The sequence below is a fragment of the Acromyrmex echinatior genome, chromosome 16 (genome assembly GCF_024713525.1).
Source record: "Acromyrmex echinatior isolate Ae372 chromosome 16, ASM2471352v2, whole genome shotgun sequence".
Taxonomy (NCBI): Eukaryota; Metazoa; Arthropoda; class Insecta; order Hymenoptera; family Formicidae; genus Acromyrmex; species Acromyrmex echinatior.
The window spans coordinates 2531895-2550054 of record NC_141867.1 but is presented as its reverse complement, the minus strand read 5'-3'; the positions used below and the strand labels follow the sequence as shown (position 1 = coordinate 2550054).

The following is an 18160-nucleotide window of genomic DNA, read 5'->3' as shown; positions in this document are numbered from 1 at the left end:
TTGGCTTAAAAAATTTATAGAGAACTCTTTGAAATTAAAATGCTATTAGAATATCTATTATCTACGTAAAAGTTAAGATTATAGAGTTGGATCTACTTGATATCCGTGATTATCGATAGATCATCCAAAGACTTTGAAGTATCATGCACTTCAAGCGCCACATCGTGACTCGAAGTCGCCCTCGAAATCGCGTCATCTTTCGTCGAGCTTTTTTCTGAATCATTCCACGAGTTTATTGTAGCTGCGGTACGTCGTGCTGCCACACTGTGTCTGCTGTCACGCGGACACACAGTAGCTGCTCGGTGATACAATACCAACGCCGACTCGTACTCGCCACTGTACAATTTATGTGGGTGAATTTTTTGGTACTTATTAATTACATATTCTTTTCATCAATTTTTTTTTATCATTATAATTCCTCAATATAAGCGATTTTATAAAATATTTAAATACTCTCACATTATTATGAAGCTTTTATATCATATTATTAAATATTGTCCCTTCAAAGTAGGATTTAACAATTATATGTATTTAATTTAATAATTATTCTTTAATACAAATATATTATGTGTAATTGATAAAATGTTTTAATACTTAATTAATCATGAAGCAATTATTAATAAAAATTCCACCGAAGCGAAGTACATATAATACAATTTCAATATAAACATCTTTAATATATATATATTTAATTATTTGATAAGAACTTGATATTTAATTATACATTTATTTAAAGACAAAACTTTCAGTAAAAATATGACTTAATAGTATTTAATGTTATAGCTATAAGATTGCAAAAAAGCCTCTATCGCTTTATTGACACAGGAATTAAGCCCCAGGCTGTCGGAGAGATTTTTTTTTTAATCGAGAAAAGAGGAAATCTATTTGTAGAATTAAAACGCTCATGGCTATCCGCAAAAACTAAACATCGGCCGTTTATAAAGTGATATTCTCGTTGAATGTTCTTTCAGGGAACGAGACGTATTGGCAACATTTCCGATATTCCCAATGACCCATTTTTCTAAAATGCGGCCGAAATGCTTATATCTTAGTGACAACAATGATAGCTAATTATCGTAACGAGCTTTAAATTTTAAATATTCGGTGCAGTGAAGTTATGCTAGGTTTTATCGATAATTTGCCCTGCTATGTCCAATAAATTTACATAGTTAATGAAAATATTTACTAATATTTCTGTTTAAAATATTATTAGATTAAACGCCGTAATTATCAATTTAAAATGCTTGTGGTATTTGAAATAAAATTATAATTGAGAAACAATTAAGCAACATAATAGAATCATTGCAATCGAGAAACTAAACAATCTTAAAATCGAAGTTTCTTTAAACCAAACTTTCTTTATTTAATTCTTAGATGAAATTTATTGAAGATAAAAGATTTATAGAGAAATCTTTTAAAAACTTTTAAAAATGAGACTAAACAGGAATTTATTTCATAAATCGGAAATCAAAAATAATTCTTTTTATTATTATAATTTGGGACTTTGTGTTATCATCTATTACTCTCTTGATTATCTATATTAAATATAAAATGAGTTCTTACTCCTCTTATTTGAGAATATTAAGGATAATCGATAGATAATTAATATCATTTCTTTTCGCATAGAAAATTTTATTCATTACTTATACATGGCGATCAATCTTTATATCCGTACATAATATTGACACGTTGGACGTAACTAAGTTAATAGGAATATATCGTGATCATTTCTACGTATTCATGTGTGCAGATCCAATTTCCAGTTGAAAATTACAGAACGTCAAGGCGGCACAATGGCTCTTCCTCTCTCATTGTTACATGTTACGCGTACGCGATCCAATAGGACCGTATAATATCTTTTCAGAAACAAAAATATTAATAAGAAAACGGTCGGTGTTTAGACTTACGTGACAAAAAAGCGGGAAACGGAAGCGAGTAAGGGGTTAATGTGCTTTTGATGTAACTCCGAAAATGGCGATCGATTTTAGAATTATTCAACGCAGGACTCTCGAGACCGGCGTTACGCTCACGTCAAATTAGCTAAGCTAATCAAAAGTCATGAAATATGAAGTGCGATTAATGCCATCCAGTACTTAATATCATTAACAGATATTGATTACTCTACCGTTGGCACAACTCGTCCGCTTCGTGATGTAGGGCTTGTGCAAACTGCCGGGTATTTCCATGGGGCAGTTTCAAAACGCTAGTCTTAATCTGAAGGCGCGCACGACTCTCCGCGTTTTCCACGGTCTGCTTGGTGACATCGAGATCGTGCACGGTGCTGTTGAGCTTCCATCTGGCAGAGGTAGCCATTCATATCGCTCGAGTCCGGATCCGTGAGTCCGCCTGATCGAAGATATTCACGATTTGTTTTTCAGACGGAAACCTCTCGCAACCAATTTCACTCGTTTAAAATCGATTTTCAATACAATACGGTACGATATAACACACTGGACTTCCAAAACGTATGTACCTGCAGTAATCAAAACTGTGTAGTTTTCGTCGTGTAATACACGTTTTAGAACACAGCCCTAAAAGAAAAATTTTTGGTGATTGCGATTTATAATTGCATGGTAAAATAATTATGGAGCTTTATTTATATCTTACTGCTAAAAAAATAAAATTGTAGTCGTACAATTACATACATTATTTTTGGTTCAACTATAATATAAATATAATTATAATTACTAGTATAAATATGATTATTATTACTAAACGTTATAGTTATCATCGCCTGAAATTTCAGCCCCAGCCTTTTACATTTTCTCTGTCCCTTTTGCAGACTCTATGACGTTTTATCGCAGTGATGTACTGACTATTAATTGGCAAGAATAATTAATTAGCCGCCATTATGTATAAACGTAATTATATTTACCTATATAATTATCTTATTCTATTTTATATATGCCATTGGCAAATGTTTTCTTTATTGAATCATATATTAACATGATTTTATGAGACAAATTCTGATAAATACAATTTCTATAAAAGATAAGCAATAATAATTTTAAAGCGGACGATCGATATCGCGAAAGCTATTATAATTGCTATGCGATAGCTTTTATAAGCATCCTCGTGCAGAAGTAATGTTTGTAATCTATCTTCGTATAATTTGTCTTCGTAACTTTCATGCGTATCTGAAACAATAACGCATAGTGACCTGTTTTCCGAGTTTAATAGAAATCCATCTCATGCTACATTGTAAAAAAAAATACATGCAAAGTTACAACATTATACCATTATTAAAAGTATATATTCATACACACATAAGTAAAGTTATAACTTATAAATTAAATTTCAATTAAAGTTTCAAATAAAATTATTTATATATTATTAGGTGTTGGAATTAATTCGTAGCGTTTTTTAATGAAAGAATGTTATTTATTTCACATGAGCATTAAAAAATACATTAATGAAAGTACTTCCCATCACTTGTAAAACGCTACGAATTAATTCCAACACCTAATAATATTTTTTTCTGTAGAATAAAACAATTAGCAAAAGTACATTTATACAATTGAAGTCTAATTTATAAGTATATAATTTTATATTATTGTGATTTTTCGTCTAATATAAAAATATGTTTCAATTAGAAGTAATTATGTGCTAATTTTTATATAAACATATGATAATTTAAGATATTTCAACTGTAAATTGTGTAATTTTATACAAATTATTTTTATATATTGTTTAATTTTCCACGCGATTCCAAAAAAAAACACAACATAACGTAATTCTTATATCATGCATTAGACTTAACGTATTGCAAAAATATGAAGTAATTTGGAATTAATTAAATTCCAAATAGCAAATACACATTATATTTCATTTATTATATTCAATTTCAAACATACTAATTCTCTCTTTCTTTCTCTTTCTGCTCAATATATTACCATTGTTCCCACACAGCGGCTAATTAATTATTCTTGCCAATTAATAGTCGGTATATCGCTGCGATAAAACGTCACAGAGTCTGCAAAAGGGACAGGGAAAATATAAAAGGTTGGGGCTGAAATTTCAGGTCGATGATAACGACTAAAAAAACGGGAAGAAAAAAAAAACGAAGAGGGTAAAAAAAACTCAGAGAGTGTCATTGCGGTAAGGAGATTTTCCGCTACGATGCTTTCGGTAGCTCCGTAGGCGTTCAGAATGTTGCTCATCTCAGATTGGAAGGCACGACGTCGTTATTGGAAAACGACCGTGCATCACGGCGAAATGGTCCTGTCAGACGTCACCAGATTGAAACGCGAGAATAACGAGGCAGCGCGATGATGCGTGGTAAATAAAAAGAGAAGTCACCGATTGTGATTACGTAAAGTAGCGAGGTGAAACGTTGGTTAAGAATTCTTACCCTCCGGAGCTGACATAACACAAATTACTTGATTGACGTTGAATCTGTAATCCATTTAATTTATGTTAATTATAAGAAAGGCATTACAATCTGAAAATAATTTTCTTAAATCATTAAAATAATTTCAAAAATTTCAAAAATAATGAATAATGCTGCAAAAAATTTTTTAAACATTCTATATAATTATTTTGATAATCCAATGAAATTATTTTCAGATCTGCATCTTAAATTTTTTAATTCTTCAGTAAAACCGTCTTTTCTGTATAATTTTATGTGAAATTTTAAGGAATTAAAATGACATAAAAAATGAATATTAAATATATTTTAGCAAGATCCTATTTGCAGATGTAATGTAAGGAAAATTAAATTGACATTTTTTTATAAAGAGATTTGTAATTAAATGACTCCAACAGACCTACCGTCAGCTTCGGAGAGATGTAATTGTGGATCTAATAAACCCATGTCAGTTTCAGAGGGTTAATGTCACATTATGTCGACATAATATTATTACGGTTCCCACAAGTGATGAAAAATAGTATGAAGTTATCCTAACGAGTATTAAAAATAAGCATACGTATTTTATATATACATATTTTTATTACAAAACGTGAATAAATTACCTTCATTAACGTAGAATAAAAAACTGTGAATAAATCGACGAGATACAGATTTTTTAATGACCTTCAATAAATTTAAATTCAACAAATGCGCATTTATGACATAACGGTTGAGCGATTCCTGTCGCAGGGAATGAATGAATTCACATCATTACATTTGCGTTTAGCGTCGCTAATTTACACTAAGTGCCGCGTAAACAATGCAAAAACATCACTGTTTGCATTGTCGATTGACGATCGATTATTCGAACTCCTGAAAATTCACGAAACCCGGTCGCTTGCGCGGTGGGGCGTACTGCTTTAACAAAGCGATCCTGGCATCCCTCTCCGGGTCCTTTGGCGGGCTGGGTAATATGGACCTTCGCGTGAATGGCATTTTGAACTTTCGATCGATTGGCTTGCAACCCGGCATGACAGAAAGTCGTCTCTTAGCGGGCACGACATCCATTCGCCGCCACAGAGAATCCACCTCCTCCTTCATCTCTTTCGGCATCAGCTCGAGGATAAGCTGCTGCCTAACAGCGATGTCGTCAAAGTCACTGTTAAGTTCCATCTCGTCCACCATCTTTACAACCCTTTCATAGAAATCTATCTGCGAATACATTTATAAGACCAATCCTTGAATTAAAAATCCTGAAATGGAGAATGCTTTGCTTATCCCCTACGTCAGCGACTCGATTGTGTCGCGTAATGGCGAAAACTGCTTCTCGCAAAAAAGGATCGTTACATTCGTCTTTGCGAAAAGGTTTTCCGAAACGACAGTTTTTTTTAACTTGTTATAATGTGGAAAAGACTGCAGTGATTATACAAATAAGGGGAATATGTAACACTTAAAAAAGAAACTTTTCGTCGATCGATGTATCAGCTATGCAGCCCTGCAAAAAGTTTGAAATTGAAAATAGATATTAATATTTATATTTATATAAAAATCAAAATACTATAAAATTATATACGTATGAAACAATTGTGTGAATAACATCATATATTTATTTATTTAACAACATATTTTTATAATTCACTTACTATAATTGTTATGTGTTATCATACTCAACTTAATGATGATAAAAATTAAAATTTTTTTGCATAAGTATTTTAAATAATCAAGATTACTTATGCAAAATCTTATTGCGATTCACTGATCAGTTGTTCTGTAAATAAATAAAATTAGATATAAAAGTTTATACAAAAAATTGAAATTTTTATTATTCAACAAGTATTATAACAATAAGAAATAATGCGGTAAATAAAATGTAAAAATGTATTGTTAAAGTATGATATTATTCATACAACTGTTTTATATGTATATTGTTTTAGTATTTATTTTTATATGGAAAATATAATAGACATTAACACATTTCCAATTTTATTTGCAAGAACTGTGAGGCTGATATATTCTTAAGGCCTAAACCTAACGAAGACAAAATTTCGAAGAAAATTAATTTTCATTGATTTAGTGAATATAACATGGCTCGCGATAATACCAATGAATATATATTTCATCGTAGCGCGTCGCTAGACTTCATCTATTAAAAAATTCAAAAGATGCGATGGCGCGGATTGCTCTGAAGAGAGGAAAATTAGTGCTGCAAATTGCTGGCGGCGGTGAGCAAGTTGGTTTTAGTCGTCGTTTTCCGATACTTTTTAAACACATTCTCGCGCACGCCGCAAGCTAATTTTAAATAATGTGCGCATATCGATCGTAAAATAAATTCGACCACAATATGGCGATGTCGTTACGAATTGGTTTGCGAATTTATGGATTTTATTTTTACCAGACAGTCAATATTAAGTTTTCTGGCATTTGCAAGGATTAGAAGTGCGATGTCTCTCGCCTCGTTCCGATTATTCTGATAAATCTCTGTCCGCAGCATCAGATGATCGATGTTCAGGAACCATTGGTCACAATTTGCTTCCTGCGCCATGTCCTGTCCCTTCTTAGCGTAGAATCTAGCCAGGTCGAAGCGGTGTATGTCGATAAGAAACTTGCAAAATTCATGATATAGCCAGGCGAGTTCGAGCGGCACGGATGCCATAGCTAATCTCCTGTTTGAACCGCAAATATCGGGATTATTTTCGAAATATCGATCAGTTAAATGGGAATTATTATAACGGATTAACCACGAACATAATTATAACTGCAAATTATTATGCATAAATTATTACGTAATGTTCTTAAATTATATAATCTATCTATAATTGTATAAATTATGTAACTTTATTAAACAGAGATAGAGGCAGCTGTTAAAGAGCGAACTCGTCCAATATAAATAAAGAATTAAAATAAAATAAAATATTAATATTTATGGCTCCAAAAATAAGTCCATCACAAATGAAATGCCTATGTGATTCTCTAATTATCAGTAAATTATATGTTCTTAAATACAATTTGCAAACAATTAAAATGTGATAGACAAAGTTAAAAATAAGAATGTAATCACATTAAACTTTTGTGGCACTTTTTTGACTGGCGATCCCGTTTGAGATCATTTCCTTTTTATTTTATAAACTGCTCGTACAATTTTTATGTATATTTTTAATTTGGCTTATGAAATAATTTAATAATGCTTTATTCTAATCTGAGGTAAAAAATAAAATTCAAAATGAATTTAATATGACGGATAATGATAAAAGAAATAATTTGATTATCATAAAACTCGATTTTCGAGAATTTGTAATTGTAACAATGATTTTTCAGTTTCCCTTATTTGAAGCTCATTGCTATGTAAAAAATTAACATTACAATTTCCAAACTGATTTTCAAACTCTAATATCAACCCTGTGACACTAGATATTTCTTTATGAAGATTCCTATTCTTTTGAAATTCAATTTTTCAGATATTAATAACTTTCTAAAACCTAGTTTCACGATATAATCAGATTTTTTTTTAATTTGAATTTTATGATTCTGAGATCAGAATCTAATTCAGCGACTCCGAAAATCTTTTGAAAGTGGGATCATCCATAAGTTACTTTATTACGAAACTTCGATCCTCAAAAGGGTTAACAAAGAATGAAATTTGCAGAAATACATAAACGAAAAACCGGTGTTTGATGAAATCTTCCATCAGTGTTGCTTGTGATTTAAAATTCTAATAGCATAGAAATAAAATGTAAATGTCTACTAGCATAAAAGAGCAATAAATAACAGTAGATAAAAGCGTTTATTAATATTCTAAGGCAAGCCCTTTAAAAACATAGAAGTAAGTAAACAACAGGATAAAGATAAAAGAAAATATATAGAAATATTAAAAAATACGAATAACAAAAATAATACAAATAAAATATAAAAATAAAAAGCTAAAAGAGGCGGATATTTATTGAGATATTACATATTCTATCTTAAATTCTACTTATGAATGATTTATACCTCTGGAACATCTTGAACGTCTCCTTCACATTCACAGTCGGCATCCACGCGAGATCAATGTCCCGGGGCAACGTTGCAACTCGTATTCCCAAGTGATGCTTCAAGTACCTCGTCTTCATTTCCTCGTTGTCCAGACACGTCAAATTACGCGTGTCGATGTATACCTGTGCTACCATTTTGTACAGTGCATTTAGGCACCTTTGCTTCAGCGGAAACATCTTGTCCGTGTATGCGTCAAAGGTATCCTTGACGTGATAAACGAGCCTGGTAAAAGATCATGGCGTCAAGTTAAAATTTCATGAGTTCAAATAAGTTTAGAAATTTTATAAAGAACTTTGTTCACACACATACTTTTATATGGATTCTGAGTCTTATATATGTATATATATATATATATGAAATTTAACTAACAAAACTTGGTTAAAATAAAAGATAAAATGTTCTATACGATCTTCTACTCGATGTTGTTCAGAGATATACTCTTTGAAACATTGGACATATTAGCACATTTTGACATGAAATATAAATTATTTCGTAAACTATTATTTTTTTGGTAACTGTATGTTAATAAGTATTATTTTGTAAAAAGAATGAATTGAATGAATTAATAAGTTAATAAAGAAAACATAATTTCTTTTCAAAAAAATGTGCAATTTGCAATATGAAATTACATATGTCTTCTGAATAGCAACTACTTATGTTTTTTTTTACACTAATTGATTAAAGTATAGCAATAGAAAAGTGAATACCAAAATAGAGTATAATAAAATATCTCATGTGTAACTAAACTATTAATTTTTTTATATGATAATTGTAATACTATTTTAATAATTTACTTTTGTATGTAGAATAATTAAAGGAATCATATAATCCGTTTAAATTTAACAATCAATTTGGGCGTCTCATATAATTACTTTAATGATCTAACAAAATTATTTTCAAATTTGTATCTAGCTAAATTTTTAGATACTTTAGCAAAACCATTCTTTCTGTGCATTACTGACTTGAAGAAAGTCGGGTAGTCTTTGTTGATTCTTGCGGTTTGTAAGAGGTGTAAAAGAAAATCCGCCTTTATGATAACGATGTTTTTTCGCAATTTTCGCTCCTGTTCTAGCATTATTTTGTGTCCCTCCGAAATCTTACGTCGAAAGTATGTAACGTAGAATGGCCGTCTCATACGCAGAAGATTCTGTATGTACATCACGTTACGATAGCACGTATTCACGAGGGTAAGCAGTTCGGTAATCGACTTTTTGCTCGGCGAAGCCACGGTCTCCGGCCGATTTACAATCTCCTCAAGGAAATCCTTATCGATCGTCAAGTAACCCACATCTATTTTCGCTATAATGCGATGCAGTCGTTTCATTCGCGCCTGCTGTTGCACTTCAGGATCGTTCACCTTGAATTTAACCTCGCCTTCCGCGATACCTGCGATCATAAAACTGATTTTTGTGCACGTCAGATTATTATTGAAGCAATTTCAAAGTGGTTATACAAACATTATTTTTTATTATTATTTTTCCTTTGTCGATATATGGAATTTTGCATCTTCCGTTATCAATCTGGATCTTTGAGCTTCAGTTCAGATTTTTATATTGTTCCACTGTGTAAAAATTTGAAAAAATTCTTATATATTTGTGAAAATTTTAATGAGTTTTTACTATTATAGAAGTTGGATTGTCGAAAGGGCGATAAAAACCTGATGATTTAAAAAGTTAAATAATATGAAATATAACTTAAATATTAATTTCTTACATAACAGAAAATGGAATACTATTTGAATATATATTAGAGTTAGTTTTATATTTTACAAATTTCTGTGGTCCATTCCCATTTTACTTATTTTTTACAGATATAAATTTATTTACCAGAATTCACAATCAAATATTGACTGTACCTTAATTAGCCGACGGAAGTTTATTATTATTTTATTTTTAGAATTTTTTCTTATTTCAAATAACGTACGTAGTAATATTTTCTGATAGATGTTGAGAGAAACGTGGCGATTTCTCGATCATATCACTGAGAAATACTTATATCACAGTTACTTGACTTCGCTTCGATAAAACGAGGTCCGATAAGAACCTAGATATTTTCTTGCATTACCATCATGAAAATTGAATTTCACCTCGTAAAAGTCAGTGAGCACTATTCCGTGTCGACTGTTTTTTCGCCATCACTCTCAAGTACTCATTGAGTACTCGCTCGAGAACTGATATCGCGAGCGAGCACGATCATTTGCTCACTTCGCTCGAATCACAATACGCACCTGCGAGCTCGTCTTCCTCCTCCTTGAGCTTGTTGATTAGGAGCTCACGATGCTTCCACAGACGCCGTATCCACGGGTAGAGCAGCAGCAGCGCGATGGGTGACGTGTTCCGGCCGATGCAATCTTCGATGGTCTCGTTTGCCTGATAGACGCCGTGCTCAAAGGTCACCCCGTGCCGTCGCATACCCTCGTAGGCGTGAACCAGACTGTGACTGAACTCACCGATCTGGAAAAGCGCCTCCATTCGCATCTTCCGCACTTTATAATAGTCAGGAGCTGCGGAGAGTGAAACGATGATGCACGAATGTAGAGATCAAGCGTACTTTTTCTTCTGTTATTTTTTCTTCTTTTTTTATGAAATTATCGAGCAACAAATGATCGAACATCATCGATCGACGCCCTTTAAGAGACCAACGTTTACAGCACGATTTTTTACAGGATAAACGTTATTTGTAATATATACTGTCAAAAAACTACAACAATTATAGTGTAATTTTGGAACTTACTATTAGATGTATATTTACACACTTGTAAGTAAAGTTACAATTTACAAATAAAATTAGTCTTCTTTGTAGTAATTAAACAATTTGCAAAAGTAAATTTTTATTAAATTTTTATATGTAATTTTTATATGTATTATTTATGTAACTTTATATAGTTTTTACACTATAGATGAAAACATGAAACGAAATGAATTTTAAGAAAATAGCCATAAATAAACAAAAGGCGTGAACGTGTTATTATTGTAGACGCGTAAAAGTAGAGTGGGCGGAATTAATAACTAGGATAATTACAATAATATTTATTTGCATATTATAAAGGTGCTAAACAAATATTTTTAATATCTAATTACATTTTTAATTTTAGATTCTGTAGTTTCTTGCAATCATACCTATTTTCATACATTTCTCTGACAGTTTTTCCGCCGCGAAATATTTCGTGCACTTGATGAGCGCTCTGTAGAGACCCATTAACGTTCTTAGGTCCTCGTCAGTGGCTGATTTGGACGACTTTTCGAAATAATCTATGGCCAAGAAATATCTTCCCAGAGCAGTCAGTTGATAGCCCCATTCTCGATAAAGTACAGGTTCCCTGTAGATTTCGGGAGCTTCTTCCTCCTTCAACGACGTCATCGTCATGATGATCTATTGAATGTTTCTAAGCAGAGAGAAAGTAATATTCTTGTTAGATACACACAACACGATAGCAAAAACTAATATTTCCATAAAGATAGCAATAACTAATGAAAAATTATCAGAATCCTACGCTTTTTCTTCTAGACGATAAATTTTTTTAATGTACGCGAAAAAAACCGCGAGACTTGTGTTTTATTTTCACATGATTGCTTCTTTCGCGTTATTAAATTTTATTAATCACATGTATGATTTATTAAACTCGTGTTATCTCTCGCATTACGTCACACCCAAATGACAGATTGATGGATGGATCATCATGGATGAAGCATATCACGTGAAAATAGGTGAATATGAATGACGATACATTGCGACTGTCGCAGATTCCAAAATGCAGCTTTGCAATAATGTAATTTGACACAACCCGCAAAGTGCTAAATTTGATTTATCCCAGCACATTCGTGGTTGTAAATTAGTAGATCAATAGAGAGAGAGAATAATATAGCATTAGTTATAAACGAATTTCAGTGGATTGAAACATCAATGATTTTAACAATGTATGTCAAAAAATATTTAGCGTACTGGTACAATATACGAAATTGTGATTATTGTTTTCTTCATAAAGCATTATTTTTGCAATTTAGAAGCGATATTTGAAATGCATATATCCGCACAATGGAAAAGCAACGTTTGAGGTATTTTGCTATTCGCGAAACTAGGTCATTTTTCCTTGAATTTTTTCACTGAAACACCCCGCATTAGAGCCTACTTGTTTCATTATCGCGCTCCATTATACGCGCAATTAATGCCACAAAGGATTCTCTTGTGTATGTTGTGGTATTTAGAAATGAAAGCTGATTGTGATGAATACTCCCTTAAACTGATCTCTGAAATACTCCAAGGAAACTCAGACGAGCTTTTTGGCTGCCACGCTTTACATCTCAAAGAGAATATTCAACAAAATATTCAATAGGATATTCTCAGATTTTGGACCATTCATTATTAAAGTTTTCATCAAAGCAGAAGTTAATTAACATTTTTATTGTAATGAAATATGCTAAGAGTCTAAAATATGTTGGTAAAAAATATCGAGACGACAGTTCGTCTTTTAAAAGTTTCTTTGTATTTGTTCTTGTTGTTAGCTGTTAAAGAAATTATTGTCATTAGGAAATTGATAGAATATTATGTATTTTGCAGATTATTATAAACCGACCAAGACGAATCTTCCTCGTAAACCATCGCGGACCATCGGGTTAACGGTGCCCTCGAGATGCGGTGATGGCTTTGTTGTATAGGTTCGCGCAGCTGCACGATCGCAGTGGCACGCGGGTCTTCTCCTTCGTCGTCACTAGGACCGTCGTGCGCGATCCTGAGAGGGACGTCACCAGCAAGGAACTAGTATGCGGTTTTCAAAGATGGGCCGTCGCTTTTTCGCGCGGGGAAAAGGTAATTTGAAATCTCAGTGATATCCGACTATTTAATTTATTAATTAGAATTGCCAGTTATGAAATCTTTCCTACAGTCTATAAATTTCTAATTAATTCTCAGCAGAAATAAGCGTAAAATTTTTTTCTTTTTACTGAAAAAAAATCTGGTAACCAAATGTACTTTGTTTAGCGTATTAGTACAATATTTAATACATATTATCAAACATAATCATAATAGTAAAGGAATGAAGGGGATTATGGATTTTGTTTTATTGAAATAACTCAATAGATATTTATGTTATATAATTACTTTTGATACATGTTTATTAGTCGTAAAGTAGTATTAATTACGCTATAATAGATAGAAGTTTTTTGGATATATAGAACGAACACAATTTACAAATAACTGAAGAAAAAAATGCGATTTTGGAAGAGGAGAAAGGATATGAAATACCACCAACTAATATACATATAATAATTTTACACGTCGGATGCACACATTTTGTTATCAAATTTATTTCAATTATATCATTTGAAAGCCACAGTCAAGCTAAACTAAAGTTACAAAATTAATATCAATTACGCACTTCTCATAATTATATATGCATCCGTAAAACTGTCTGCTACCTGCAAAATTGAAATGCAGCTTTTGCGACGCATTTCAAAATACAGTAAGCATTAATGAATAATGGCTATCTTATAACCAGACTGTGTGAAAAAATAATTTTGATGATTAATTCCAGTACAAACTATACAAAATATCATCATATTCTACATCTACCATTTATCTTATATAGCCTCTTTTCTTTTAAAATATAATAATAATAATAATAATAGTAATTAACAATTTGGTAATAATAAGAAAAGTATGATAATATTTAGAAAAATAAAATTAGTGTTTAATCGATTTTGATTATAACCAAAATTTAATTATGTGTGCGAAATTATTTTACTAAAGCTTTAATAATTATATTATATAGATTTGATTGTTATTATGACCTTTTTCAGTATTGTATGCAGAAAATCTATTTACGTTGAGATTAACTCTCTCTGTTTTTCATTGTTTAATTTATCTCGAAAGATATACAACATGATTAAAATTAAATAATAAGTCCGTATCCCCTATATGTACTAAGGTTCTGGGCGTATACTTGGTATGGCGTGGCGCGTCAAGAAACCTCCGCGTATACGTGGACTTCACGTTTACGCTGCTGAATCGGGAGCACTTCTCTATGAACGAGAGCTTTTCCGGCAAACGAGTCAAGTTTACATACGAGGCACCGGCCCAGGGCAACCGCAGTTACATCGCCGTAGCGGACCTCTACAGCCGTAATTTCGCCGATACGAATGGCGAGTTTCAGCTGGAGCTGTCCATGGCGAACGTGCGAACGGTCTACATGACGGAGGTCAGGATGCCAACGTCGGTGTTCTCGGCTGGTCAGACGAAGCCGAGCAAGCTGGAGACCGACTACTTCGCATTCGGCGGTTTCGACTGGAATTTGGTCATCTATCCGCATGGCAAGGACGCAGACGGTTGCCGCGGTCAGGATAGTCGCATGAGCGTCTACCTGATGAGACTATCGGGTTTCGATCATCGGTGCAGGGTGAGATACAGCCTGGCTCTGGGCGAGGGTGAACGGCGAATCGACTCCGGACAAATCGAGGATATATCCGACGCCGAGGGTTGTGGCTTCGGATGGCATACGAGGGTTAGATGGTCCGATATCGCGCACAAGGGCACGCTCCGTGTGTCGCTTGAGATGCTCGAGGCGAGGACCATTTGCGAGGTCGTAGTACAGGCGCTGGGCACGTCGGTTCTGCCGGCTGCGCCCTGCTATGATCGCGACAAGCAGGCTTGGGCCATCCGCGCCGATCTCAACTCCGACACAGTCAGGCTGCATTTGGTGTATAAAGACATCCATAATGTACCGAGGAATCATTTAAGGTGCGTATTCTACTTTTATCGTTGAAAGTCGAAAAAAGATTCACCAAAATCAGATTTAGATACAGAATAACGCTATATATTTTTAAACGTATAGCAGATTTTCTTGTATTAATTTAATATTTTTTCAATACAGAATAGATATGAAAAATCCTGTAAATCAGCAATTATTGTAATCAGTTAGTGCTGTCTGAAATTGTGGATCATTGTATTGACGTGTGTATGAATGTTCGTTCCTATTGTCTTTTTTTTTTTTTAATAAAGATAGATTCTTTTCTAGAATCAACAGCAAATCAAGTTTGAAAAACACCGAAAAGATAATGTTTATGAAACTAAAATTTTGAGGAAATTTTTATACGAACAGGTATGTCAGTTGGTCGGCATATCTGTTGAGAGGCGAGGGACCAAACATCACGGCGATTGGGCTACCCGGCGAACCATTCAGCCGCTACTACGTTCAGGAGTCCGTCGACGAAGGCATTATCATGGAGACGAACGTGGACATGAATGAAGTAAAGGAGAATCATTGTCCATATCTCACAGACAAAGGTCAGCTAAGGATCCGATTGGAATGGAACGAGAGCCACTTGCTTTTTCAAGCGACCTACCACAAGTACGACGACGTATGTCGCGTACACAATCAACAGATGCGACGTGAGATCGTATCGCTGCAAGCAGAGAATTACAGTCTCGAGCGGCAGCTGTTCAGCTATCAGAAGAGCCTGGCATATGCACAAGCGCAGCAACAGCAACAGCAACAACATCCAAATCAGCAGCATCACTCGGTGGTAGGTCATCAGGGTCATCTCGAGCGATCAGCGTCCAGTGATACTGAATACGCTTGACAAGTGGAACGCGAGTTATCAAAGTCACCAACACCACCGAATTACCGGCGTCAGTTGCCGGCGGCGGCGGTACCGGAGGAGGACCAGCGGGTGCATCAGAACCTAGTTAGGATGATGGATCGACGGCTAAGCAATGTGCAGCTGCAGCAGCAACTCTATGAGGAGCAGCGGCAGCATCACCGGCATAGTAACGGCAGTGGTGGCAGCGGCGTCTCCTCGCCCAGACGGAGCATTGATCGCAACGGCCAGGAGTACCGTCGCAGCATCCTGCAGCAGCCCAGATCCAGCGTCGGCGCCAGGTCTAGCAATGGAGGCGGCGGTGGCGGCGGCGGCACTTACGAGAGCCGCGCTGCCGGCAACAACGATCGGTATGCCAGCTACTATCTGGGATACGTCGGCCAAGCGGCGCATAAGCGACGCAGGACCACATTCTGGGAGACGCTCACGGGTCTGGTGTGTTCCCTGGGTGCTCTGGCCTCCAGAGCGGCGAAGATGGCCGCCAGACGGGGCGATCCTCTATGAGGGTACGGCCGACGGCTGAAGATCCAACGCAAATGCGGGGATGGGCAAACGCGCGGGAATGTGACATGGAACTCGTTGGGCATGCAAATGTACATCGCGTTCTGTCTATGTATGTCGGTGTAATATCTCGCGCCAAGCGGATTTCGAGAGATATCAATGACAGGAGTCACATAACGATCGAAGGAATTGTATAATCCTAACATAAAATACATGGTTGGTATCTTTTTGTATTCGTTTCTTTAAAAATTATATTTCTAAATTGTATTCTTTCATACAGCCTTTTAATTTAATAGTAGTATCATTTAAACTTAAGTTCTTTTACACTTTAATTATATTTCTTTTGTTATAATAATTCCTTAATATTATAGCAAATCACGTTAACAAAATTGCAAAAATTCCTTTAAGTTTCATAATTCTTTCAATTTAATTTTTTTTTTATATACCATCGTACCCAGACGTACGAAAAAAGTATCTTTTTATTTTTCATAAGATACGTTAGAAATGTACAATACAAAATATGCGTTGGACACGCCATATACTCGCCGCACACACAGGGTCAGTCTTTATGCGAAACGTGTTTGCAAACGGTCCCGATTTAAGAGATCACTGTACCGATTTTATGAGACAGAACATCCCGTATACATGTAACGTAGGAACACGGTAAGGAGCAAAAGAAAGAGGAAAGAGGATCGTAGGGTGAGTCTAGGGTCGCGTTCTCCTCGACTCTACATGACACACACAAACAACACGCACACGCGTACACACGTACACAAACATGAATCTATCTACTTGTCAATTTACTAAAGAACCTATTTTCCTCTAAAGACTTTTTTCACCTATTGTGTACATCGCCGTGGAAATAAGAGAATATACGCGTTGGCATAGTCGCCAAGCCAAGTAACAATACTGTAATTATTGTAGTACGTATATTAAACAGAACTTTAGAGTACAGTCAATGTTATATAAGCGAACAAATACGAGAGGAATGAAAGAAAGACGGAGAGGAAGAGGAGAGAGGGAAAAAGCACGGACCCATGTGCTTCTTTGAAGGTTCTTAAAAGGCTGCATCGCGATGCGCGTAACGCCATCGTTGTGCAAATTGAGTTCACTCAGACACTCTAGTCAATTTCGTCCCCTTCAAATTGATCTTTTTACTACGAACATTAAGAGTGTCATTGTTATACAACTCTCTGCGTTTCCATTCAAGCTATCGCTACTTGCCGTACAAATATTAAGCCGAGAGATTGAGCCGGAGTATTTATTAATTCTAAAATAAAACATCTGAGACATATGTGGATTAATAGGAATTGAGAAAAATATATTTTGTGAACTTACATTTATTATTTCTTCGTTCGCATTTATCTTTACAAAAATTGAAACAATAGGAAATTTAAAAAAAGACTCATTCTTTTAAATCAAGATAATTTTTCATCTATTTCATGTGGTAAATATAAAAAACTGCGTTGACATAAATTAGTGATACAAAAGTAAATAAATTAGACTTCCAAAGTTCTTGTGGGAAACTTCCTGGCTTTAAAAATTAGAAATTCAAATTTATAGAATAAATTTCTTTTACAACTCGCCTATCTTTCGAACGTCCTATAGGAACCAATCAAGCGATCTCATACTACGAGTATCACATATAATTCACAGATAATTAAAAGTATTTAAACTGAGAATCATACGC

The 18160-nt window shown here is 34.3% G+C and overlaps 2 protein-coding genes across 3 annotated transcripts in view; one reads left to right on the top strand and one right to left on the bottom strand.

The window, feature by feature from the left end:
* LOC105155097 (hypothetical protein) overlaps positions 1 to 15951 on the top strand; it is an 86951-nt gene extending 71000 nt beyond the window's left edge. For both annotated transcript variants that reach the window (XM_011071005.2, XM_087414643.1), the window contains exons 2-4: positions 12935 to 13183; positions 14301 to 15109; positions 15471 to 15951. In XM_011071005.2, the coding sequence (XP_011069307.1) occupies positions 13016 to 13183; positions 14301 to 15109; positions 15471 to 15951 (1458 nt within the window). In that variant the 5' untranslated portion in view covers positions 12935 to 13015. The remainder of the gene's footprint in view (positions 1 to 12934; positions 13184 to 14300; positions 15110 to 15470) is intronic.
* LOC105142928 (Tetratricopeptide repeat protein 25) lies at positions 5210 to 11743 on the bottom strand. The gene is made up of 6 exons (XM_011050836.2): positions 11497 to 11743; positions 10605 to 10880; positions 9340 to 9763; positions 8336 to 8599; positions 6741 to 7011; positions 5210 to 5560 (listed from the first exon to the last, which is right to left on the bottom strand). The coding sequence occupies exons 1-6, from the start codon at positions 11741 to 11743 to the stop codon at positions 5210 to 5212; spliced, it is 1833 nt and encodes a 610-aa protein (XP_011049138.1).
* Positions 15952 to 18160: the final 2209 nt, after the last annotated feature.